The sequence below is a fragment of the Trachurus trachurus genome (genome assembly GCF_905171665.1).
Source record: "Trachurus trachurus genome assembly, chromosome: 4".
NCBI lineage: Eukaryota > Metazoa > Chordata > Actinopteri > Carangiformes > Carangidae > Trachurus > Trachurus trachurus.
In genome coordinates, this window is record NC_139898.1 from 35,268,573 (window position 1) to 35,293,764 (window position 25,192).

The 25,192-nt window shown below is 42.1% G+C and overlaps 1 protein-coding gene across 1 annotated transcript in view; it reads right to left on the minus strand.

The window, feature by feature from the left end:
• The window catches only part of frem1b (Fras1 related extracellular matrix 1b), an 87,889-nt gene that overhangs the window by 5,785 nt on the left and 56,912 nt on the right, over positions 1-25,192 (minus strand). Inside the window, exons 23-32 of the mRNA XM_083969586.1 lie at positions 23,410-23,551; positions 22,348-22,558; positions 18,031-18,295; positions 12,039-12,459; positions 7,082-7,298; positions 5,233-5,377; positions 3,913-4,042; positions 3,680-3,752; positions 2,795-2,944; positions 634-959 (exon numbers count right to left, since the gene is read on the minus strand). Of these exons, the coding sequence (XP_083825712.1) occupies positions 634-959; positions 2,795-2,944; positions 3,680-3,752; positions 3,913-4,042; positions 5,233-5,377; positions 7,082-7,298; positions 12,039-12,459; positions 18,031-18,295; positions 22,348-22,558; positions 23,410-23,551 (2,080 nt within the window). The remainder of the gene's footprint in view (positions 1-633; positions 960-2,794; positions 2,945-3,679; positions 3,753-3,912; positions 4,043-5,232; positions 5,378-7,081; positions 7,299-12,038; positions 12,460-18,030; positions 18,296-22,347; positions 22,559-23,409; positions 23,552-25,192) is intronic.

Below are 25,192 nucleotides of genomic sequence, written 5' to 3' on the forward strand. Positions count from 1 at the left end.
GAACTCTGAATATATTGAATGAACCATGAATATATTGAATGAACTCTGAATATATTGAATGAACCATGAATATATTGAATGAACTCTGAATATATGGAATGAACCATGAATATACTGAGTGAACTCTGAATATATTGAATGAAACTCTGAATATATTGAATGAACCATGAATATATTGAATGAAACTCTGAATATATTGAATGAAACTCTGAATATATTGAATGAACTCTGAATATATTGAATGAACTCTGAATATATGGAATGAACCATGAATATACTGAGTGAACTCTGAATATATTGAATGAAACTCTGAATATATTGAATGAACCATGAATATATTGAATGAACTCTGAATATATGGAATGAACCATGAATATATGGAATGAACCTCTGAATATATTGAATGAACCATGAATATATTGAATGAAACTCTGAATATATTGAATGAAACTCTGAATATATTGAATGAACCATGAATATATTGAATGAACTCTGAATATATGGAATGAACCATGAATATATGGAATGAACCTCTGAATATATTGAATGAACCATGAATATATTGAATGAACTCTGAATATACTGAATGAATCTTGTGTGTTGATTAGTTAATGATAGAGACGACGTCACTACCTTCAGTCCTCCATGTCTGACTCTGCTCCCAGAGTTCCCAGAGGTCCCAGCGTTCCCAGTCCTGCTGTGGAAGTGGGCGTGGCCGTAGCTGGGCGCCGCCTGGTCCTGAGGCTCCTCCCCCTCGCCGTAGTCCAGGTCTGGCCGGCGGTCGGGGACGTCTCCCCTGGGGGGGTGGGGGTTCTGGCTGTCCCACAGCAGCTCGGCCTCGATGTCGGTGACGGAGTCGTCCTCCTCCTCCTCCACCGGCCTGGGGGGGGGCGCGGGGGGGCGAGGGGGGAGGAGCTTCACCTCCTCCTCCTCCACCAGGTCGTCAGGGTCGCACCTTCCTGTCAGACAAGAGTCAGGGCACAGTTTGAAATCAGCTCTTTATAAAATGTTTGGTAACACTTTACTTTGAATAGGTATTTCATTTAATTTCATTTCATTTCGATTTATTTCATTCATGGTATACATTCTCACATAGTTGCACATATTTGCATAATGTAGCTACATTTTCACCATGAATGAAAAGGAGCAGGGTGAAGAAAACTTATAATACCTGCCCATCTCAATTTCATTGGCTTACTTCAACACCAATATTATTCTCTGTTTCAAAATATTAAGAATGATGAAACATAGTGATGACCAGAAAACAGACAAAATAGCAGTGGACACCACTCGTCTATCTTTTCTTTTTTTCCCTTATTTTTCTCTTTCTCCTTCTTCTTTTTTGTAGACGCTTATCTTTTCTTTTTTAAACATTTTCTTACTGAGACATACTTGTACAACTTTTCAATTCCTTGCTTTGTGAATGCCATACTTTTACACCTGCAACAGAAATACACATTTGTTTTAAGCTTAACCTTGCAAATGTAGGTTTAAAATCAAGCTTCAGTCTGTTGTCCCCTTCCTCCAATTTAAACAAGCTTTGTAAATGTTCTGGTAATGATCTGTTCTCTGTATTCATAAGATTGACATAAAACTGCCATAACCATGACATAACAGCTGTCATAAACATCAATGAATACTTATGACAGCTGTGGTTAAGTGTCATTCGGTAAGTTATGTCACTTTTGATGCAAAGTTGACATTATTTGAGATGTCCTTGTTATGAGAACTTGACATCATTTTTAAAGTTTGTCCATTAGGTCTGCTATGACAGTTTAAATTGTCTTTATGTCAAGTTGTCAGAACAAAAACATCTCAAACAATGTCAACTTTGCATCAAAAGTGACATAACTTACTGAATGACACTTAACCACAGCTGTCATAAGTATTCATTGATGTTTATGACAGCTGTTATTATGTCAATCTTATGAATACCTATTCAAGTAAAGTGTTACCAAATGGTTTTTGTGGTTTGATCTTTTTTCATCTAGATTTGATCTAAACAAGCAGATAAATATTTGTATTTATGGGTAATTAAGATCAATTTCTTCTTCTATCTCTGATTTTTCTCTAAAACTCTAAAACTAATTTTATTATTATAATAATCAATCAGACTGATTTAGATGAATTTTCCTCAATTTCCCCCCGAAGAATTACAAACGGTTTTCAGTGGGTGAGAAAAACATAAAAAGTAAAGTCGTAACATTTAAAGGATAAAATGAATATTTGTAGAAAAAGGTTTTCATTTTCTGAACTTTGAAATCTTAAGTTACAGATTCACAGATGAGTTCTTCTTTGAGAGGCTGAAATGAAAAGTTTCAGAGGATGATTTATATTAATGTATTTGCAATAAATATTCATTTTATGAGATAAAATGAATATTTGTCAAACAATGTCTCAATCTTAACAAACTTAGTTACAGATTCAGGTTCTGAGATTTGAAGAAGCTGAAATGAGAAGTTGCAGAGGATGTGTTGTCTTCCAGATGTTTCTAATAATGTATTAGCAATAACACAGAGTAGAAATATGATTTTTAATATCTGTAGAATCATTTTTCCTCATGAGATCAGCTGATTTATGATGAATCATATTACAAAACTGACTTTCAGACATTTACTGTACAGTTATCTATTACTTTATTTCTTTATTGTGCTGAAGCATGAAGCTGAAATGAAGTTTATTATAGAACCAGCTGCCATTAAAACCCTCCATACCTGAAACAGCTGACTGATCCTGATGATGATGATGATTATTATTATTATTATTATGGGATATCATTGTTATAGTCTCCTACCTCCTCGGGGGTCGATGATCTCGACGCGGGCCGAGCTCCTCTGTCCTAGGACGGCGTTCTGAGGGTTCGTCAGCAGGACGGTGAAGGTCTCGTGGTTTTCCTCCAGACCGTCGTCCACCAGGTAGATGTTCCACGTTTTCACGCTGACGCCTGGAGGGAAACATCATCATCATCATCACAGGCCGAGTGTGAGTGAGTTAAAAGAATAGTTCACCCAAAATTGAAATTTCCTAACTCATCATCTCCTCCCCCTCATGTGGACTAAGGGCTGGGAGAAGTTTCAGAGTCCTCCGTGGCTTCTCTGAGTTACAGGGGGTCTCGGCGTAGCAGTGCATGTCCATATGACGGTTGCAAATGGATACCAACTGTCTTCGTAACAAAAAGACACACCAAAAAACATCCAGATACCTCCATGCTGCTCGTATGTAATGTCCCTCTGGTATTGAAGCCCTGAAATGCGAAATTGTCCCGAAAAAAATTAAATAAGTCTATATTTCAAGCTTGTTTTGTAGCGGAAGCTTCTCGAAGCTCCTCTTCCTGGTTCGTCCAAATTGATTTGGACGAACCAGGAAGAGGAGCTTCCAGCTTCTGGCTTCAATACAAGACGGACATCACAGACGAGCAGCATGGAGGTATTTGGATGTTTTTTGGTGTGTCTTTTTGTTACGAAGACAGTTGGTATCCATTTGCAACCGTCATATGGACATGCACTGCTACGCCGAGACCCCCTGTAACTCAGAGAAGCCACGGAGGACTCTGAAACTTCTCCCAGCCCTTAGTCCACATGAGGGGGAGGAGGAGATAATGAGTGAAATTTGAATTTTGAGTGAACTATCCCTTTAAATAAAACCCAGCAGACGAGAGTAGACCAGAGTGGAGTCAAACCTGGGTCGAACTGGACCAGACCGGCCGAGCTGTGAGTGAAGTCTCTGCTGCGTTTGGCCGAACCCTCCTCCACCTGCACAGACCAGACCACGGTCAGCCAACACTGATGATGATGTCATCGTGACCTCACACACACACACACACACACACACACACACACACACACACACACACACACACACACACACACACACACACACACACACACACACACACACACACACACACACTACCTGGATGGCCACGTAGGCGGGGTCGGCGCTCCGGCCGCTGCGCTGGATCTGGATCTGCAGAGTCCCGGCCGTCTCACAGGTTCTGTAGCAGCTCGCAGACAACTCCACCCGAGACCAGGACAGCTCCAGACTAGAGGACACACACACACACACACACACACAATGATACACACTAATATACACACACACTGATACACACTGATCATCTCCAGGCTGCAGGACACACACAGACACTCTGATACACACAACACACACTGCAAAAACTCAAAATCTTTCCAAGAATATTTATCTTATTTCTAGTCTAAACTAATCTCTTTCCACTTCAAATAAGACTCATCACCTATAAATGAACTTGTTTTTAGATCATTTTCACTTGTTTCAAACAAATCTTCACTTGTAATAAATAGAAAAATCTGCCAGTGAAAGTAAGTTTTTTGTAGCCTGGCTCTCGCCAGACCCTTGTAGTTCCGCAAAGCTCCACCAGAGGCGCTACGCTCAGCTTCACACAAGGGTCTGGACTCGAGGCCAATGCAAACTTCTTCCCCGGAGCAAAAAATAATGAACCAATCAGGATCGCCGAGCGGGACTTTCTGAGGTGTGACGTAGCGCTGAAGCGACTGTTTGAGTCAAACAACAATGGCGGCTCGCAGTGAGGAGTCGTGCGTTGGCATTGATTCTGCTATTTCAACTGTTTTGTCGAATCTATCGAATATTAATTCTTTGAAAGATGAACAGAGAACGGTTTTGAAGGCATTTATTGGTGGCAAGGATGTTTTCAAGATAACGGACAAGTGGTTTATCCAATCACATACAAGATTTTTTTACAAGGCCCCGCCTTCTGAAATGAATCGCCTATGGAGCAGTCCCAGACCCTTGTGTGGAGCTCAGCGTAGCTTTGCGGAACTACAAGGGTCTGGCGAGAGTCAGGCTAAGTTTTTTGTGCTTGTAATAAGAAAGAAAAACTTGCTCCACTATCAGATTTTTCTACTTATTTCAAGTGAAAATTAGTTTGAATTAAGTGAAAATGATCTAAAAACAAGTTAATTTTTAGGTGATGAGTCTTATTTTAAGTGGAAAGAGATTAGTTTTGACTAGAAATGAGACAAATATTCTTGGTAAGATATTGAGTTTTTGCAGTGTACACACCAATACACACTGATACAGAACCCTAACGCTGCTGCTCGCCACCGTGTTACGACTTCTCATCTGAACAAAATAAAACTTTGAGGACGTTTTCCTCCACGCGGGTGATTCCACCTTAAATCCGCCTTAAGTCACTCAGCCGTATGTACAGTATCTGCTGTTGTTGTGTAAACCTACATCTCGGGCAGCGCGGTGTTTCCTGCCGGGTCGGTGAGGCGGAACTCGAAGCTGTCGGACGTCACCTCCATGTCGGCCGGGAGGACGAACAGCACGGCCTTCTGGTCCACGTCGCTCTGCGTGAAGCGTCCTCTGATGTAGGCTCCTGGTGGGACGAGACGAGACGCACAGAAAAGAAACATCATATTCAATCAGACACCTGCATATTTTTTTAACCAATTATTGATACTATACTAGAGACAGACATAACCATTACACCAGAAACACCAGCTCTGGTTATACCTGATACTTCCAACTCCGACAACTAATCTACTCAAACACTCTGTGATCTATCGTTCAATTATGTCCTGGAATTCTTTACCTCCTCACATATCTCACTCACAAAACAAATTAAAGCAGAAGTAAGGTGAATGTTTGTGTTAAAGCAGAAGTAAGCGATCCGGTCGTTTTGGCTAATGCTGCGTTCCAGGCAGGTTTTTGAAACCGTAAATTACAGCTTCAAGTCACAACTTACGACTTTGTAGCGTTCCAGGCAACCCACTCGTGTTTCTCCGACCTGTTTTACCTGTGAAAGTCACTATAACGGCCACTCGTAACTTCTGACCCGTGAACTCGTACCAGATCGAACTGGTACGACTTCACAGGTCGGAAAAACACGAGTTACGAGTTGTCTTGAACGCACCATAACAGTCCTCGTCCCTACGTCACCACATTCAGGTGCATCCCTTGGCTGCACACACAGAGAGGACTGCCCCTTTATGCCGTTCTCTCTCCTCATTGGATAAAGGTTGTAGGATACAAGGAAAGTTTTCTCCTGGGCTCAGAGCAGAGCAGAGTGACTGACAGACCCGTGTTTCAGACCAAACACTCTATGTAAGTGATTGCTGTCGGAAGATATAACTATTTAAGACTTAGATTAACACAAACATTCACCTTACTTCTGCTTTAACTTTTAAATAACTACTCAAGGCTTCACCTAATGCAGCTGACCGTATGACTGGGAATTCATTATTGGTATTACAATTAGGATTACTATGATAGTAGTGAAAGAGAAGATATTACAAATGTAGGGCATTAATATATGATATGTATGAATTATGACGTTTTTGAAATATTGTGGTAGTATGCATGTATAAATTGATGTGTGTGTGTGTGTGTGTGTGTGTGTGTGTGTGTGTATTGTTGTTTTTATTGAAGTGAAGTGTAGTTATGATTGGAATGTATGACTGTATGTATTGATGTCTGGGTATATATATCATTGATGTTACACTGTACTATGTAGCTACCCTATGGACCCCAGGAAGATTAGTGGTCGCCAAGGTGACAGCTAATGGGGATCCATCTAATAAACAAACAATAAACGAACACGTCTTCACACAACTCAACACAACTGTGAAAAACAAGTTTTTACTTTTTGGAAACAGAGGTAGAGAAACTGCAGGGGTTGTAGCCTTTTTCTTGGAGTGTATGAGATGTTGAAGTGCACGGTCACAGTCACTTCAGACAGTCAGTGCTTATTGTGTGATCTATTTAGTTTTATTTACTTACTTTGTGGTTGTACTCAAGGTATTGAAGCAGTGAATGGAATCTGAGTAGAGACATGATGACGTCTGTTAAATGTCTGTCAGATGTTTTCTGTGGTTTGTTCATCATTAGGCAGCCTTGTTGTTTGTTCTTGTTGTGTCATGTATAAATGTGTGTTTCTCATGTGTAGATGTGAATGTGTATGTGTATGTTGTGTGTATGTGGGACCCCAGGAAGAACAGCCGATGCTGCTGCAGGTGCTAATGTGGATCCTAATGAAGAAAAGAAAGAGAGAACTGTGTGGACAGGAAGCTGCAGCGGCGACCTGTGACGGCGTTCTCCAGGAAGCCGAAGCGCGGCGTCCTGCTGATGGAGAACTGCAGCTGCTCCGTGGGGCTGTCGGGGTCCGAGGCCTGCAGGTGTTTGTTGGTGATGAAGATGCCGTAGCGACCGGCGCCGTGGCGACCGGCGCCCAGATCCACCACGGCGCTGGGACTCCGTCTGGTGGTCAGACTGGGAGGCGCCCGGTCGACCCGATCCACCTGAAGGCAACACGGAGAACAGAGGAGAGAGGTTGTGATATGTGATATATGGATTTATATATAGGGTGAATTCGCCTAATGTGGGACACTTAAGCTTAAATGGGTGTAGGTCTTCCTATAGCAAAAGAAAGTTAATATAAACGTGGGCTCACACAAGCTGTGATATTGCATGATCAAAATCACATGACATCTCAAATGTCCAATCATAGGTTTAGGAGGGACAGCCTTCAAACCGGAGGCACCCTGTGTGAAGACCAAAATGCTAGTTACTTAGGGTTTGGACAAAAATAATTAAAAAAACAAAACTAAAATGTGTTTATAATATGTTGATGCATTAAAATATATCTTAATATGGTGTAACCATTCTCAATATTTAGAATTTTGATCAACATTTCTACTGTCCCACTTTAGGAAACATGCTTTCCTAAAGCGGGACAGGTGGTTGTTCCTAATGTGGGACAGGGCTTTTCCAGGTAAAACTAATAAGTTGAACAATAACAATGGTTGTTTACATGGTTTTATTGTTATAATGCATTGTTTTGAATACTTTACCACAAAAGAAAATTATATTTATTAACTGGAAGTGGTCATAATACTGTTAAAGGGGTAAATGACTCTGATTTTTTTTCTTTCTTGTTTCTAAATCTTGTCTTTTTTGATAATGTTCATGAAAAATGTTGTGTTTAGAAGTAATCAAAGGATAGCACATTACTGATTAATTATTGATTGATTGATTGAAATGTTTATTTCGAATATGAAAATAAAGTAATAAAAAAAGAGAATAAGACAAAAACATTTAAACATGAAAGGACAAGAGGACTGCCCCTTTATGCCGTTCTCTCTCCTCATTGGATAAAGGATTGCTGTCAGAAGATACAACTATTTAAGACTTAGATTAACACAAACATTCACCTTACTTCTGCTTTAAGTTAACATGGTTTTTCTGCTTTAATAATAATGAAAGGAAATGGCTGAACAAGGAGTTTCCAACAATTTCAGACTGGACAGGAATAGTTGAAGAAATCTGTAACATGGAAAGGTTAACATTTTCCCTGAGATACAATACTGAAAAAGGTGACCAACACTGGAAGAAATGGAGGGACTACATAGATATATATTTTTTTATTATTATGATTGTATTTTTCCCCTGGGTGCTGAGCCACTGTGGACCGAGAGAGAGAGACTGGAGAACTGTGTGAATAATAACCGGCCGTTGTGTTTTCTATGGATGACTCTGTCTAATGAACCTGTTCTGTGTGTATATTTATATGTTTGTTCTGTTTTTTTCAGTGGAAACAATCAATCAATAAAAAGAAAGTTGAAAAAAACAGTTAATAATGGGTTAGGGTTAACTCTTAATTATGATTTATTGGTATTTTATATAAAACCTTCTAGTTGAGAATCCTTCAGAAATAAAGGTGTAGTTCAGTCTTTCTGCCACTGGAGGGCGCTGCTGTTTCATGATTATGACAAGTTTTCTGTTTTCTTCTCTGTTTAGGGTTAGAGGAATCGCTGTGGGTTTTTTGATTTAATAGACTTTCACTGTTTTTCTACTCATGTCTACTTTATGCTCATTTCCAGAAATTGTTTTATTGATTCAGGGTCATATCTGATTGGTTGTTTTTGGTAAAATAGATATTAGACTCAAATATAAAGATGGGGGATGATTTAATATCAGTATATTATAATATCAGTGAACTCATCTATGTTTTTTTATTTTTTTATTTTACAAACAAAACAATTCAATAATTGTACAAGTTAAATTATGATCATGAAGGTTTAAATTCACTGTTGTAACAAATTAAATCTGTTTAAAAAATATATTTACATGAAAAACATTTTCATCTGCGACTAAAATCACAAGATCCTTCAGTTTTATTCTCTCATGACCTTTATTTTTATCGGAGTGTTAGAGAAGAAATAAACTGGTTGTCTTCTCTAAACTGTTGTGGCACCGAGTGTGTGTGTTAAATATTCATGAAACCTTTGAACACACACACACACACACACACACACACACACACACACACACACACACACACACACACACACACACACACACACACACACACACACTGACCAATCAGTAGCAGCCTCCTCTCTCTCTGAGGCTCAGGACGGTCGGTCCGGCCGGTGTGTTAGCCACCTGGCTGCCTGGGTGTGTGTGTGTGTGTGTGTGTGTGTGTGTGTGTAGGTGTGTGTGTGTGTGTGTGTGTGTGTGTGTGTGTGTGTGTGTGTGTGTGTGTGTGTGTGTGTAGGTAACAGTGTCTTGGCTCACCTGCTGCTCTGCTCCTCAAATATTTATCAGTGTTTTACAGTCGCTCACACGAGTCTGAAGCTGCTCATTCAGCTGCTGGACTCCACCTGGTTCTGGTTCTGGTCCAGATTACACCTGGTGTTTTAAAGGGTTAGTTCACTCAAAATTGAAATTTCCCTCATTATTATCTCCTCCTCCCCCTCATGTGGACTAAGGGCTGGGAGAAGTTTCAGAGTCCTCCGTGGCTTCTCTGAGTTACAGGGGGTCTCGGCGTAGCAGTGCATGTCCATATGACGGTTGAGAACGGAGCTCACTTTTCTTCATAACAAAAAGACACACCAAAAAACATCCAGATACCTCCATGCTGCTCGTATGTAATGTCCCTCTGGTATTGAAGCCCCAACATGAGAAATTGTTCCGAAAAAATTAAATAAGTCTATATTTCAAGCTTGTTTGTAGCGGAAGCTCCCAGCACTGCTCTTCCTGGTCCGTCCAAATCACCAGGAAGAGCAAGATTTCTCATGTTGGGGGCTTCAATACAAGAGGGACATTACATACGAGCAGCATGGAGGTATCTGGACGTTTTTTGGTGTGTCTTTTTGTTACGAAGACAGTTGGTATCCATTTGCAACCGTTATATGGACATGCACTGCTACGCCGAGACCCCCTGTAACTCAGAGAAGCCACGGAGGACTCTGAAACTTCTCCCAGCCCTTAGAAATTTGAATTTTGGGTGAACTATCCCTTTAAACATGTGACCTGTCTAGATTCTAGTAACTAACATCCTTTCTTTCAGGACAACCTGGGCTCAGAATATTCCTCCTGTAGTGGCGTCGTCTGAATGTAGACTAAAGCTGCACCAGACTACATTTCACACAGAAAGTGATTCTAAACTTCTGTTCAGACTCTGTAGAACTGTTCTCTGAGGTCTTGTGGATCAGGGAGAAAAGAATAAAGGATCTAACTATGATACAAAACATTAACGTTATTTACATTATTTAGAAAACGGCCCCACTGGCCGGACATGAAACCAGTGTGTGTCTGTGAGGAGGCAGAGACACAACACTAGCTTCTTTGTCTTGTTTGTTTCCTGCTGTGAACAACGTTTGTCCATATTCCATATGATGACCTCATGTCTTGGTCTGAGCTGGTGTAAAATGTGTAAATGGTAAATCTACACATTATTTATTACATTTACAGCTGATTTTCAGATAATCGTGATCATCATCATCATCATATCGTAACCCTAGCAACCTGGATGTAAATGAACTCTCTTTGGCTCATCATGTGATACACACCGGTCTCCTATTGGTCTCCTATTGGACCACTCAGCTTCAGCTTCATGGTGAGCTACAGTCGCCGAAGTGGTTTTTGTTTGAAAAAGCCATTTAGACTTCAGACTCCTGTAGTTACCGTAGTTACCGTCTATGGTCGACTCAGTAACACTGTGACAGCTGTAGACTGAGAAACTGAGCAAGGTCTGGACTCTTGAAGACCAGAACGAGGAGCTGGTTTCTGGACTCTTACAAACCAAAATGAATCTGCATCTTAAACAAACCTAAATCAAGGACAAACACTAAAGCCAAATGCATTTCTGTTATTGGAGTAAAATGATGGACTAGCCTTGACAATGAATTAAAATCACGTACAACTATTACCCAATTTAAAATGATGTTAAAAATCAATGTATTGAATAAATATTTAACAGTAGGATAAAGTAAGTTAAAGCTTCAGTTGGTAACAATTATTCAGTCATATTTGCTGGAACTGTCACTATATTCTGATAGTTGGACATTAAATGGGTAATTTAGGGCAAAATCCAACTCCTCTGGCTCCACCTACAGCCTGCAATCGTATTTGCCAGAATCCACCGCGACCGACGATTCTCCTCCAATCAGGTAGAGGGAGCAGGAGGAGCGGCCAATCGCAGCTCGTACACGTCGTAGTAAGCTGACGAAAGTGAAAGTAAAGTCCGCGATTTGGTCAGAAATTTCAAGACGATACACCTTCAGCTCCCTCTTTTCACTTCTGTCAACCCCCCTCCCCCTGTGTTGGGTGAGAGAGAGGCGAGATCGTTATGGAGTCTCCGGTTGCTATGGATACGGTACGTCTTCTGTGGGTGCGTTTATGGCTAATTTGCGGAGTTTACTTTCACTTTCGTCAACTTACCAACTGTAGCTTTAATGATTATTACTAAATGGTGGTTCTGCTTGTTTTGTTTTGATACTATTCACTTTATTTACTCTCTTCCAGTGTCATTTTGTTTTGTTTTGTTATTGTAATGTTTCTTCCTGTAAACAGGGTAAAGGCATTAATAAGCTGCTTCTGCCTTTGCCCTGAAGCCCTGAAGCCCTGAAGCCCATACTGATCATGACATTTTGACTTGTTTGTGTATGTATGTTTTGTGGAATGGACGAATAAATCAAATCAAATCAATCAAATCAATCAATCAATCAAAGAAGTCACTGGACTTCCTGTCTCACCTGGATGTTGAACACCGCCGCTTCCCGTCTCAACGTTCCAAACTCCAGGAATCCCGTGTTGGTGCCGTCGGTGGGGAGGAAGAGGAAGCGGTCGATGGCGGCCGGGCTTCCCGGGTCGTGGCGGTAAGCCAGGTGCAGCCGGTCCACGTCGGTCTGGGAGAACCGGAGCGCCGGCGCCAGCGGGACTCCTCGGAGCAGCAGCGTGCCGTGGCGCGGCGTCTCCGTGACGACGTAGCTCAGGTTGGCGGCGGCGGTGTCGGGGTCGGTGAGCCGCAGCTGCTCCGCGGTGACGGTTGCCGTGGCGCCGTCCTGCAGCCGGAGGCCCGTGTTGCGGTGCAGCGTCGGCGGGATGCGGTCGCCGTGTTCGATGCTGAAGCGCAGCACGCCGCTGTGAGACGACACGCCGTTGGTGACCACAAAACTGTCAAGACAAAACTCAAACCGGTCAGAAACACAAACCAGTTCATCGACACGTAGAGATGCTTCATCACTGCAGGTCTGAGGTCTGTTCATAGTTCTGACATCCCATAATTCTGATAATGACCCGTTGTTCTGAAATCTCATGCTGTGTCTCAATCTGATACTTCCAGACTGAAACTCAGTATTTTTTTGAGGATGTTCCGTATTTTCCGGACTATAAGTCGCGTTTTTTTTCTAGTTTGTCTGGCCATGCGACCTATATTCAGAAGCAACTTATATATAAAAAATTTAGCCTACGCTATGACCACAAGAGGGGAGCGAGGCTTTTATTTCTAAATCCCTCCTCATTCAGTAGCTCATCTTCATCTTCCTCACGTGCTGTTCTCCTCGCTGCGCTGTCGGACCTGTCTCTGTTGCGCTTCACTCCGTCAGTTCAGAGTATTTTCACAGCATGTTCTGCGGTCCGTCTTCGGTCTCTGCTCCGGTCCCGACCGGGCTGCGGACACGGAGCAGAGAGCCAGGTCCGACAGTGCAGGGCTGTCCCTCTCTGAAGCAGAGGAGAGGTCGGCTTCACTCCCGTCCGTCTTCACAGACAGTCCACAAAGAGTTTCTGATCATATCCTCGTCAGTTTTCTTTTTTGACCCGGCCTGTAGTATAAGCTATTTGGTTCCGACCTTTCGTGTAAACAAAGCCCCGGCCATTATATGAGACCCGGCTATTAATCAAATGTTTGAAAAATAAATGCGACTTATAAACCGGTGCGACTTATATATGTTTTTTTTCCTCTTCATGACGTATTTTTTGTCAGATGCGACTAATACTCCGGTGCAACATATAGTCCGGAAAATACGGTAAACGTGTCTCAATTCATTTATTCGAGTTTGTCAGAACACAGTGAACTGTCAGAACCTGGATGGTTTCACTAAACAGTCTAAAGGTTGAGTTTGGAACGATGGAGACTCCTCCCCCTCAGTGATCGCTGTCATGGCAACGTAGCGGAGTGTAAAGACCCCCACACTCTGCCCTGACGCGAGCCGACGACCGACGGTCGGCCGGTGTGTTCCTGGCTTCAGCTGTGGCACAGTGATGTTGTCTGATGTGTAATGTGCATGGGAGCAGGTTTTTGATGGTTTGGTTTAGAAACGTTGAGATTTGAGGACAACGGGACGTCGGAACAACAGGTTTACAGTTTTTTACGATTGAATAAACACTAAAATCTAAAGTTTTGCCCAATTATCAAAACCTTACACTCAAGGAGCAAAACTTGGCCCCAGATTTGCACCACTGTAAGCACAATGAGTCAGTTCACACTTTGTGTAAAACAATACACACCGTGATTTGAAACACTAACACACACGTCTATGCATTAGACACAGAAGTATATCAAGATGTCACTTCCTTGCAATTCTAAAGCACTGACTGTCAAATGACCACACCTATGAGCCAGTTGATTGAACACTGCCATCAGGTGTGCAAACACAAGATTGCTTAATTGTAGACACACCAATCAGGTTTAAGCACTATAAAAATGCAGCAGGTGAGTTCACCAAGCTTAACCAAAATGGAAGGAAGAGGAAGAGGAAGAGGAAGACGAAGACGAAGACGAAGACCTCAAGCAGGAGTAGGTGAAGCTCAAAGGAGAAGAGGTCCAACTTTAAGCAATGAAATTCGCGCAACTCTTGTGGACCATGTTGTGAACCATGGATTGACGCTGAGGGAGGCTGGACTGAGAGTCCAGCCTCCCTCAGCAGATTCACCGTGGCATCTGTCATAAGGGCATTCAGACTGGAAATGTGGAAATGTGTTTACAGTTGTGCAAATCCGAGTGAGGTTTTGCGAATTCACTGTGTGCTTCACCCATACTACTCTATGCACTTAGAAGCAGAATTAGCCTAAAGTGTTTAAGGTTTTCAACAGCAGAGTGTAACTGGTGCAAACAGAGTTAAGTCATATGCAACGTGTGTGTTTCATATGGTAAAAAAATATGGTTTTGATAAGTTAGTGTATAGTTTTTACAAGAGTGGTTCATTTTGCAAAGGAGTTAAGGTGTTTTGCTAATTGGGTATGTGGTTGTGCTATTCGTGTGTTGGGTTTTGCTAAACAAAACAAAACAATCAAAATTGTGTTTATTCAATCGTAAAAAACTGTAATACGGTGGAACAACAGGATGTAGAAACACTGAGATTTAGGAAGAATTTTCCGACCGTTGGGATGTCGGAGTTGTGACACGGCACCGTACGACTTTAACATGGAGCTAAATTACTTTGGTGCTCATTTTGTTTTAAGTATATTTTTGGCCTTTTTGCCTTTATTTGATAGAACACTCATCTCAGCACTCCGACACATTTTACCACAACAACAACACACACACACACACACACACACACACACACACACACACACACACACACACGATAAGAACATGATTCATATAAAAGCAGCTGTAATTCACTTGTAATTAAATCTCAGGAGTTTCCCCTGAGTAACCCTGACAACGGCCTCGCTCATCAATCACTCACATGACGACCTGTTTCCATAGGAAGACACACACACACACACACACACACACACACACACACACACACACCCCGTTGACAGTGCAGTGGAGCTGAAAACGAGCCGTGTGTGTGTACATGTGTGTGTTTTGTCGTCCTCAGCCCTCTGCCAACACAATCTGCCTCTCAGCCCTGAAGCCCTGCAGCTGACAAACTGACACACACACGGCCCCGGGCCTCGCACACCGGCCACCACACACACACACACACACACCAACACACACCAACACACACATACCAACACACACACAGGTCCTGGTGTAACATCTGGCTCCAGTGTCGGCCATATTTGCCCAGGGACGGCCGTCTGTGGCCGGCGCTCCGACCGCCACCGTGCCAACCATGTTGTTATTCTCCTAATAATACTCATTCATCATCGGCTGTCACCATAACACACACACACACACACATGATGCAGTGTGTGTTATTCAGTAACATTTCAATACAACACACTCTGATATCTCAGAAATACGACGGACCTTGAACCTAACGCAGAGGAGCGACGACTCAGTCAAATCAAATCATCAAACGTGTGTAAAGATGCTGCACTGCAAAAACTCTAAATCTTACCAAGAATACTGTATTTGTCTTATTTCTAGTCCAAACAAATCTCATTCTACTTAAAATAAGACTCATCACATAAAAAGCAGCTTGTTTTTAGACACTTTTTACTTCTGTCAAGCAGATTTTCACTTGAAATAAGTAGAAAAATCTGATAGTGGAGCAAGTTTCTTATTACAAACACAAAAAACTTGCTTTCACTGGCAGATTTTTCTACTTATTTCAAGTGAAAATGAGTTTGAAACAAATGAAAATGATCTAAAAACAAGTGAATTTTTAGGTGATGAGTCTTATTTTAAGTGGAAAGAGATTAGTTTTGACTAGAAATGAGACATTTTGACAAGAAATAAGACAAATATTCTTGGAAAAATGTAGAGTTTTTGCAGTGATCAGCACAAAAAGCTCAAAGCTTCAATATTCAAAAATAAAAATAGACCAAAAAAACAATTAACAATATAAATATAATTAAAGCCGAGCGTAGCTGTGATGTCACAGTTGTGTTGTTGTGTTGTTGTGTGTCCATGAGAGCTGATGAATAAAACACCTGAGAGACTCTCTCTCTGTCTCTCTGTGTCTTGGCTGAGATCTGACCAGAGACCAGAGAGATGTAGCCGGCCGGTCGGAGCAACCCCAGGGTCCACACACACACACACACACACACACACACACACACACACACACACACACACACACACACACACACACACACCCTGTCGATGCCAAATTGGCAGAAAAGCAGAAAAACATCTCGTCTCCTGACACGTTGGACGTTTTCTCTCTCTCTCGTCTCGCTGCCCAGTTTCCTCTCCTCCGCCAAATGTTGTGTGTGATAGTTTGTCGTGTGTGTGTGTGTGTTTGTCGTGTGTGTGTGTGTTTGTTGTACAGTGCTGACAGAAATATCCTCCTCTCACATTGTGGCAGATAATTTGCCGTTTATTCTCCTGATGTTTGCAGGATTTCCTGCCGCTCAGCGTCAACACCGACGCCGTCTCTGGATGTGTGATCACATTACTTTCATTCTTTTTTAGACTGATGACGTTTTCAGCATGTAAAAATCTGTCATGTATGAATAAAGTTGTTTTATAAATATACTAAACAACAGAGTGGAAGTTTTTTTTCTTAAACTAAAATTCACCAAATCCTGAAGTGATATTATGAATTAAAATTTTGCTAAATGCACTTCTTAAAATGTCCATGACTGTGTTTTTGAGTTCATGTGTTTGTCGTTCACTTTTCTGTGGTTTATTCCCAACAAATAAAATGGATAATAATTAATTTAATTTACAGGCTGCTAATTACGTGATAATGTCACGAAATAGCCTAGAAATAACGGTCATTTCATAGTAATGTCATGTTTTTCATTAAAGGACAATTCCAGGCTGTATTTTCCTATCATTTTAGGTCTAAAAGAAGGAATCTGAAGATTTTCAGTTTAAATGCTCCTGTTTTGCGGTAGTTGCGTCTGTCCCCGCATCGCCACGGCAACGATGAATGGGAGCGGATTGAAGTTCTGCTGCTTAGGCTGTTTCCATCCCTCAAAGCCACAGACAGCGTCAGATGGAGACTCAAACCAGAAGTTTATTTACTTCAAGCAAGCCGACATGTTGGTAAAACTAGATCTAATTCAAAGTCTCCCGGAGTCTCGCGCGAGACCCAAGTTGACGCTCGGTGTGTTCAGGTGCAGTGGGAAGCTCCCGTTTGTGTCATAAACACAGGAATATCAACTCTTTACTTGCTTCAAGTGTACTTTTTTTCCACAGACAGCGTCAGGTTGCGACTCAAACATGAGAAAGTGAGACGTTTTTTTTACTTGAAGCAAGTAAAGAGTTGATATTCCTGTGTTTATGACACAAACGGGAGCTTACCACTGCACCTGAACACACCGCGCACGGCAACTGGGTCTCGCGCGAGACTCCGGGAGAATTAGATCTAGTTTTAAATGCGGCTTTGAGGGATGGAAACAGCCTAAGCAGCGGAACTTACATCCACTCCCATTCATCGTTGCCGTGGCGACGCAGGGACAGACACAACTACCGCAAAACAGGAGACATTAAACTGAACATCTTCAGATTCCTTCTTTTAGACCTAAAATGTTAGGAACATACAGGCTGAGTTGAATTCACCTGGAATTGTCCTTTAAGCCTACAGATTACTCTACTGCTTTTCATGCTCTGAATTTTTTTGGTAAAGGCCAGACTTTGTCTCCACCAAGTCGCTGCAATTGACTTGGTAATTGACCGATATTTCTGCACTTTTTCTAGACATTATGACGTAATTAACGGTCTGTAAATTAAAGCGTTACCATAAAGGTAAATGTTGTAACTGTTAATGTTCAAATGATTATAGTAAAATATATAAATATGAAAATAAAACAGACAAGTTGATATTAAAGTCAATCGTTCTAAATGTTTCCACCAGTCATGGCACCGCTCCGTCTCATTGGTCAGCCTCTCACCTGAAGGCGTCGGCCTCGGCCTCGTGGCTGTTGTCGTGTGTGTAACACACTCGGTGCGCGGCCACGTCCAGCTGCGTGAAGCCGGTCAGCGGGACGCCGGGGCGCTGGACGGCGTGGACGAGGCCGTGTCGCGGCGGCACCGACACCGTGTAGACCAGCTCCTCCGGTCGGGCCGCCGAGTCCGAGGCCAGCAGGACGTCGGTGTTCAGGACGACGCGCTGCCCCTCCCTCAGGTGGACGGCCTCGGTCTGCAGCACGATGTCGCCTAGAGGGACGAGACCACCGGCAAACTGTTAGGTTAGGAGTTAACATCGACTTTAAACAACCGACAAACTGCTCAGTGGTTAGGAGTTAACATCGACTTTAAACAACCATCAATCTGCTCAGTGGTTAGGAGTTAACATCGACTTTAAACAACCATCAATCTGCTCAGTGGTTAGGAGTTAACATCGACTTTAAACAACCATCAATCTGCTCAGTGGTTAGGAGTTAACATCGACTTTAAACAACCATCAATCTGCTCAGTGGTTAGGAGTTAACATCGACTTTAAACAACCATCTAACTGCTCAGTGGTTAGGAGTTAACATCGACTTTAAACAACCATCTAACTGCTCAGTGGTTAGGAGTTAACATCGACTACAACCGTCTAACTGCTCAGTGGTTAGGAGTAAACATCGACTTTAAACAACCGTCTAACTGCTCAGTGGTTAGGAGTTAACATCGACTACAACCGTCTAACTGCTCAGTGGTTAGGAGTTAACATCGACTACAACCGTCTAACTGCTCAGTGGTTAGGAGTTAACATCGACTTTAAACAACCGTCAATCTGCTCAGTGGTTAGGAGTTAACATCGACTTTAAACAACCGTCTAACTGCTCAGTGGTTAGGAGTTAACATCGACTTTAAACAACCGTCAATCTGCTCAGTGGTTAGGAGTTAACATCGACTTTAAACAACCGTCTAACTGCTCAGTGGTTAGGAGTTAACATCGACTTTAAACAACCGTCAAACTGCTCAGTGGTTAGGAGTTAACATCGACTACAACCGTCTAACTGCTCAGTGGTTAGGAGTTAACATCGACTACAACCGTCTAACTGCTCAGTGGTTAGGAGTAAACATCGACTTTAAACAACCGTCTAACTGCTCAGTGGTTAGGAGTTAACATCGACTTTAAACAACCGTCAATCTGCTCAGTGGTTAGGAGTTAACATCGACTTTAAACAACCGTCAAACTGCTCAGTGGTTAGGAGTTAACATCGACTTTATACAACCGTCTAACTGCTCAGTGGTTAGGAGTTAACATCGACTTTACACAACCATCAATCTGCTCAGTGGTTAGGAGTTAACATCAACTTTATACAACCGTCTAACTGCTCAGTGGTTAGGAGTTAACATCGACTTTAAACAACCGTCAAACTGCTCAGTGGTTAGGAGTTAACATCGACTTTATACAACCGTCTAACTGCTCAGTGGTTAGGAGTTAACATCGACTTTAAACAACCGTCTAACTGCTCAGTGGTTAGGAGTTAACATCGACTTTATACAACCGTCTAACTGCTCAGTGGTTAGGAGTTAACATCGACTTTAAACAACCGTCTAACTGCTCAGTGGTTAGGAGTTAACATCGACTTTAAACAACCGACAATCAACAACCGACAAACTGCTCAGTGGTTAGGAGTTAACATCGACTTTATACAACCGTCTAACTGCTCAGTGGTTAGGAGTTAACATCGACTTTAAACAACCGTCTAACTGCTCAGTGGTTAGGAGTTAACATCGACTTTAAACAACCGACAATCAACAACCGACAAACTGCTCAGTGGTTAGGACTTAAAGCAGAAGTAAGGTGAATGTTTGTGTTAATATAAGTCTTAAATAGTTGTATCTTCCGACAGCAATCACTTCTATAGAGTGTTTGGTCTGAAACACGGGTCTGTCAGTCACTCTGCTCTGCTCTGAGCCCAGGAGAAAACTTTCCTTGTATCCTACAACCTTTATCCAATGAGGAGAGAGAACGGCATAAAGGGGCAGTCCTCTCTGTGTGTGCAGCCAAGGGATGCGCCTGAATGTGGTGACGTAGGGACGAGGACCAATAGATCCATGACGAGGGCGGGGGCTGCTAACTCCATCTGCTGACAAGACGTTATGGTGCGTTCAAGACAACTCGTAACTCGTGTTTTTCCGACCTGTGAAGTCGTACCAGTTCGATCTGGTACGAGTTCACGGGTCAGAAGTTACGAGTGGCCGTTATAGTGACTTTCACCGGTAAAACAGGTCGGAGAAACACGAGTGGGTTGCCTGGAACGCTACAAAGTCGTAAGTCGTGACTTGAAGCTGTAATTTACGGTTTCAAAAGCCTGCCTGGAACGCAGCATTAGCCAAAACCACCGGATCGCTTACTTCTGCTTTAATGGGAGGACTGGATGGCAGACTGGTTCATAGGGTTTAGGGTTATTAACAGCAGGGGAAGACGTTTTAAATGTCTGAAAAGTCAGTAAATCTATTGGTAAAGCTTCACTTCCTGTAAATGATGATGTAACTGTAGGAACTGTTTTCATCAAAACATCTAGACCAGAGAAAGAGACGTCAAATATAAATCACTTCAGAATATCAACCTGAACCAGGGCCGACAAACTGAAGTCTCATGAACACATGAAGTGAATCTGAGTTAAAGTTAAACTTGAACTAAAAATAGACAAAGAGTCAGAGCGTTGGAGGAGGAGGAGGAGGAGGAGGAGGAGGAGGAGGAGCAGCACCCGGAGGAGGCGAGCAGCACCCAGAGGAGCCGGGCCAACGCCCCTCCACAGCTGCTCCTCCTCCTCCTACGTTAATTATTCAGCGGCTGAGGAGGTCGCTCGTTTCTCACCTCGGCTCCTCCAGGATCAGAGGGACGGAGCTCAGAAGGGCCGAGTTCACCCGACTGGCAAAGCTGGCACAGCTGAGTCTCAATAATGTATGAGCCACCGAGGGCCGAGGTGTGTGAAGGTGCACAGTCGCTGTGTGTGTGTGTGTGTGTGTGTTTGTGTGTTTGGTTGTAAAAGTGTTACAAACATCATTTACCTCAGCAACATTTAAACCAGGATGGAAACTCTGTTGCTTTAATATCAGCTTGTTAATATCAGCTTGTTAATATCAACTTGTTAATATGAGCCTGTTGGCCAGCAGACTGGATGGTTGTAACAGCACTTTCACCAATAAGAGGAAACATCATGTGATCAGCATCATGTGGACCCACTCCCTCCCTGGCTGTGTGAAGGAGTGTGAAGGTTTCACAGCCCAAAAAACATTGTTTAGGTCAGAAACAAATCTCTTGGACCAAGTCTAAATGTTGGTTAGTGTCGGCACCGTTGACGTTTGAATCAGGAAACTGGTTTAAGATGAAAGAGCAAAAATATGAGTCATTTTATCGAGGTTCATTTCAAACCACCGTGCTGTACCAGCTGGTCAAACACGGACTGACAGGGACAGGGACAGGGACGGTTGTAACTCCTTTTATCTTTGTGTCAAACATCTTTCCTGGAGTTGAACCGGGATTATGAGCTGAAGGTAAATTCCATTAGTACATGTTCACCTCTCATTTATTATCAGAAGATGTTCTTTAATACAGCTTTCTAGGACCCACACCACTGACACTGTTCTTCATTCATCCATCAGTGATGAGTTCTTCTTGTTCACACTGAACCACAGTTGGAACATGCATAATAATAAACTCACATAGATGCATGTTTCTTTGGTGTGTTTTTTAGTTTTTAGTTGTTAATCTCACTGTTCCAGTTGACTCCAGTAGAGCTGCAGGTTGTAACAGTGGAACTCGTTGCATCTGACATCAAACTGTGAATTCTGTGATTCTAGTCAAACTAATCTCTTTCCACTTAAAATAAGACTCATCACTTAAAAATTAACTTGTTTTTAGATCATTTTCACTTGTTTCAAACTAATTTTCACTTGAAATAAGTAGAAAAATCTGCCAGTGGAGGCAGTTTTTTGTGCTTGTAATAAGAAAGAAAAACTTGTTCCACTATCAGATTTTTCTACTTATTTCAAGTGAAAATCTGCTTGAAAGAAGTAAAAAGTGTCTAAAAACAAGTTACTTTTTATGTGATGAGTCTTATTTTAAGTAGAATGAGATAAGTTTTGACTAGAAATGAAATTTTTGACTAGAAATAAGACAAATATTCTTGGTAAGATTTTGAGTTTTTGCAGTGTATCTCTACACATGAAGCGTCTGCAGGTCACAGGAGCTGAGAAAAGAAGTGTTACATCCATCCCCAACCCAACTGTCCTAATGCTCTGTAACCGTGGAGACGACCTCTGACCTTTGTGCACGGTGCGGACGGAGATGAAGAAGGTCTGAGGAGGCGACTCGTTGACCAGGTCGCTGAGGGTGAAGCGGAAGCTGTCGTGACCTTTGAACCCGGCGGCGTTGGCGTTGGCGTTGGCGTCGTGTCGGTACCGCAGCCGGTTCATCTCCACGTCGTCCTGGGTGAAGTTCTGACCCGACGACAGCTCGGTCCAACCCCGAGGCGCCTGAGACCAGAGGAGGAGGAAGATCACAGAATGAAGGAGAACATGTAAAACACACACACACACACACACACACATGGCTAAATTCTTCATTTTTGCACATGCCACTTTTAACATTTTTAACATTTTAAAGGTGATAGCTACAAGTTCAATTGACCTATGGCTAAACCCCGCCCCCTCCACTCACTCGGACAAACAGTCAACATTCGGTGACAGGCGCTATGGCAACAGCTGTCACAGTAGGAGACATTTCACAGGAGAGACAGAAAGATTAAATATCATCTCGAAGTCACCAAAACTTAACTCGCCGATAGCGACGGGCTAACTTCTGTTAGCCTGTCTATGGAGTTTTACATTATACGTTAGCATTAAGCTAGCGGACTTTATGCTTAGTTGTGATGCTGGCTAACATCTAAACATCTCTGACAATATGTTGCCTCAAATATGTTGTTGACTTCACTTAGAACAGATGTAGACATCCTTGTTAAGTTTATCCAGGTTTAGTTGGTGTTGTGGTCTACTGCATAACTTTATCCAGAGCAGACACTTCTCTTGGTTGAGATGTGGCTTAAGAAAAGGTAAAAAAATCCCCCCCGTGGCCTCTCAGGATACCTAGTGTCAGAGTTGCATGTACCCCATGAACACCGTTTGACCATTTTAAACTTAAAATGTCAAGAAAAAACATGTAAAAACCAATGAAAACTGACTAACTGCAATGCATTTCAATGGACGTGGAAGCAGAGAATGTCCGAGTGTATGGGCTAGCTATGCGCACTGTGTATTTGAATGATAATAAAGTACCTATTCTATTCTATTCTATTCTATTCTACACACACACACACACGCACACACACCTTGAGCTGCAGGTTTCCAAAGCGCGGCTCAGCGTTGATGAAGTAGTAGACCCGGTCTGGGGGCGTGTCCAAGTCCTCGGCCTCCAGCGTCACCGTGGAGATCACTCTGAGCTCGGCCGAGTCCACCTCCAGACCCGCGTTCCTACACACCACAACACCCACCAAGAAGAAACACACTTTATGATTGGTTCTTATGTGTTCAGACTTATACAACAAACCAACATCATGTGAACGGTCGTTCAAACAACAGTTTTTAGTTTCATCATCTCACTCAAACTCAACACACTGTGAATCAGACTGGTTTTAATGGTGTGAACTGTTCCTCATCAGCCTCAGAGGAGGAGCTTCTGGTTCTGGGCTGGAGACCAGAAGGGACCGGACCTTTATCTCTCTCTGATCTCTTTTAGAGAGTCACTTTAAAGGGACAACAATGAGTTTTGTAAAAGCGAAGTGTTTCCACACTACATTTATGAGCCTCTGCACCGTGAAATTCTTTGACCGGTGCAAGACAGACTCATGTTTTCATTCATCAAGAATTAAAGTCAGAGGTTGGAAGACGATCACATACCGTCGTAGTTCCCACCATAAACGGAGATTCGGCGGCGTTATTCTCATGACTCGCCACGAAACCGAAAGTAAAGAAACGCTGGTCGGCTCGCCCAGCATTTCCACCACCACTAATAATAACAAAATAACCATAGAGACAAAACCATAGATTTATCTAAAATGGACCATTAACAAGTGGTAACGTAGATTCATCCACATTAATATCAGACTTTTTTATTGTCGCGGAATTTTTCGTTCTGCCGATGGAGAAACTCCTGGTTGTCCCTTTAATTAAAAGGCCTGTCTGCTGCTGGTTCAGGTGCTGCACTGTGTTCTCTGTTGGGTTCTTTACATTGTAACTGGTTCGTTTTTAGTATTTCATTCATTCATCTGTATTTGCACCTTGTAAGTTTGTTGAGAATTAAGTTTATTATTATTATTATTATTGTTGTTGTTATTATTATTATTAAGGCCCAGGACAGACGAGGGTGGAAACAATTCATCAATGGCCTATGTTCCGAAAGGAACACAAAGGCCTAAGTGTAAGTGTATTATTATTATTATAGAAAATCAGGGTTTCTGCTCCAAACTAATGAACAAGACTCAAGTTATAACAAAGCGAAATGAACCTTTAGAAGGTTTTTGAACCGGAGGAACAGTTTCAGGGTATCCGCGGGGTCTTGAAAAGTATTAAAAATCAATTTTGGGAAAATGAAGACCCTTAAAAAGTATTAAAAAGTATTTTCATGACTTTATAAAGTCTTAAATATTGAAGGTATTTTTTCTGAATTAGCTGTCCAAGAGTTTGAGTTGTAAAAAAAACATTGTAAAAGTGTGTGAATTTATTTGTTTTATTAAAAAACAAAGATGAACTGGTACATAAAAAAGAAAAGAAGATTGTTGTTTTTGTTTTTTTGAGAGTTGAGCAACGTTTTTTTGATAAACTTTGCCTTTGATTTATTATCCTGCAGCCTTTTTTAAATTCTGTTGTATCATAGTGGTCTAAAGTCTTTATCACAAAAACTAAAACTGTTCAGTTAAAAGTGTCCCTGATGTAAATGGTTACAGCTTGAAGCGTTGGTGAGGTGTTAAAAAATGTTGAGATGGTCTTGAAAAAGTCTTAAAAAGGTTTTAAAATTAACTTCAAGATTCCTGTATAAACCCTGAGTTTGATGTGACGGTACTTTGACTGGGAAAGTTTGAGTGCGAGCCGGTTTTCCCACTGGGATGATGGAGA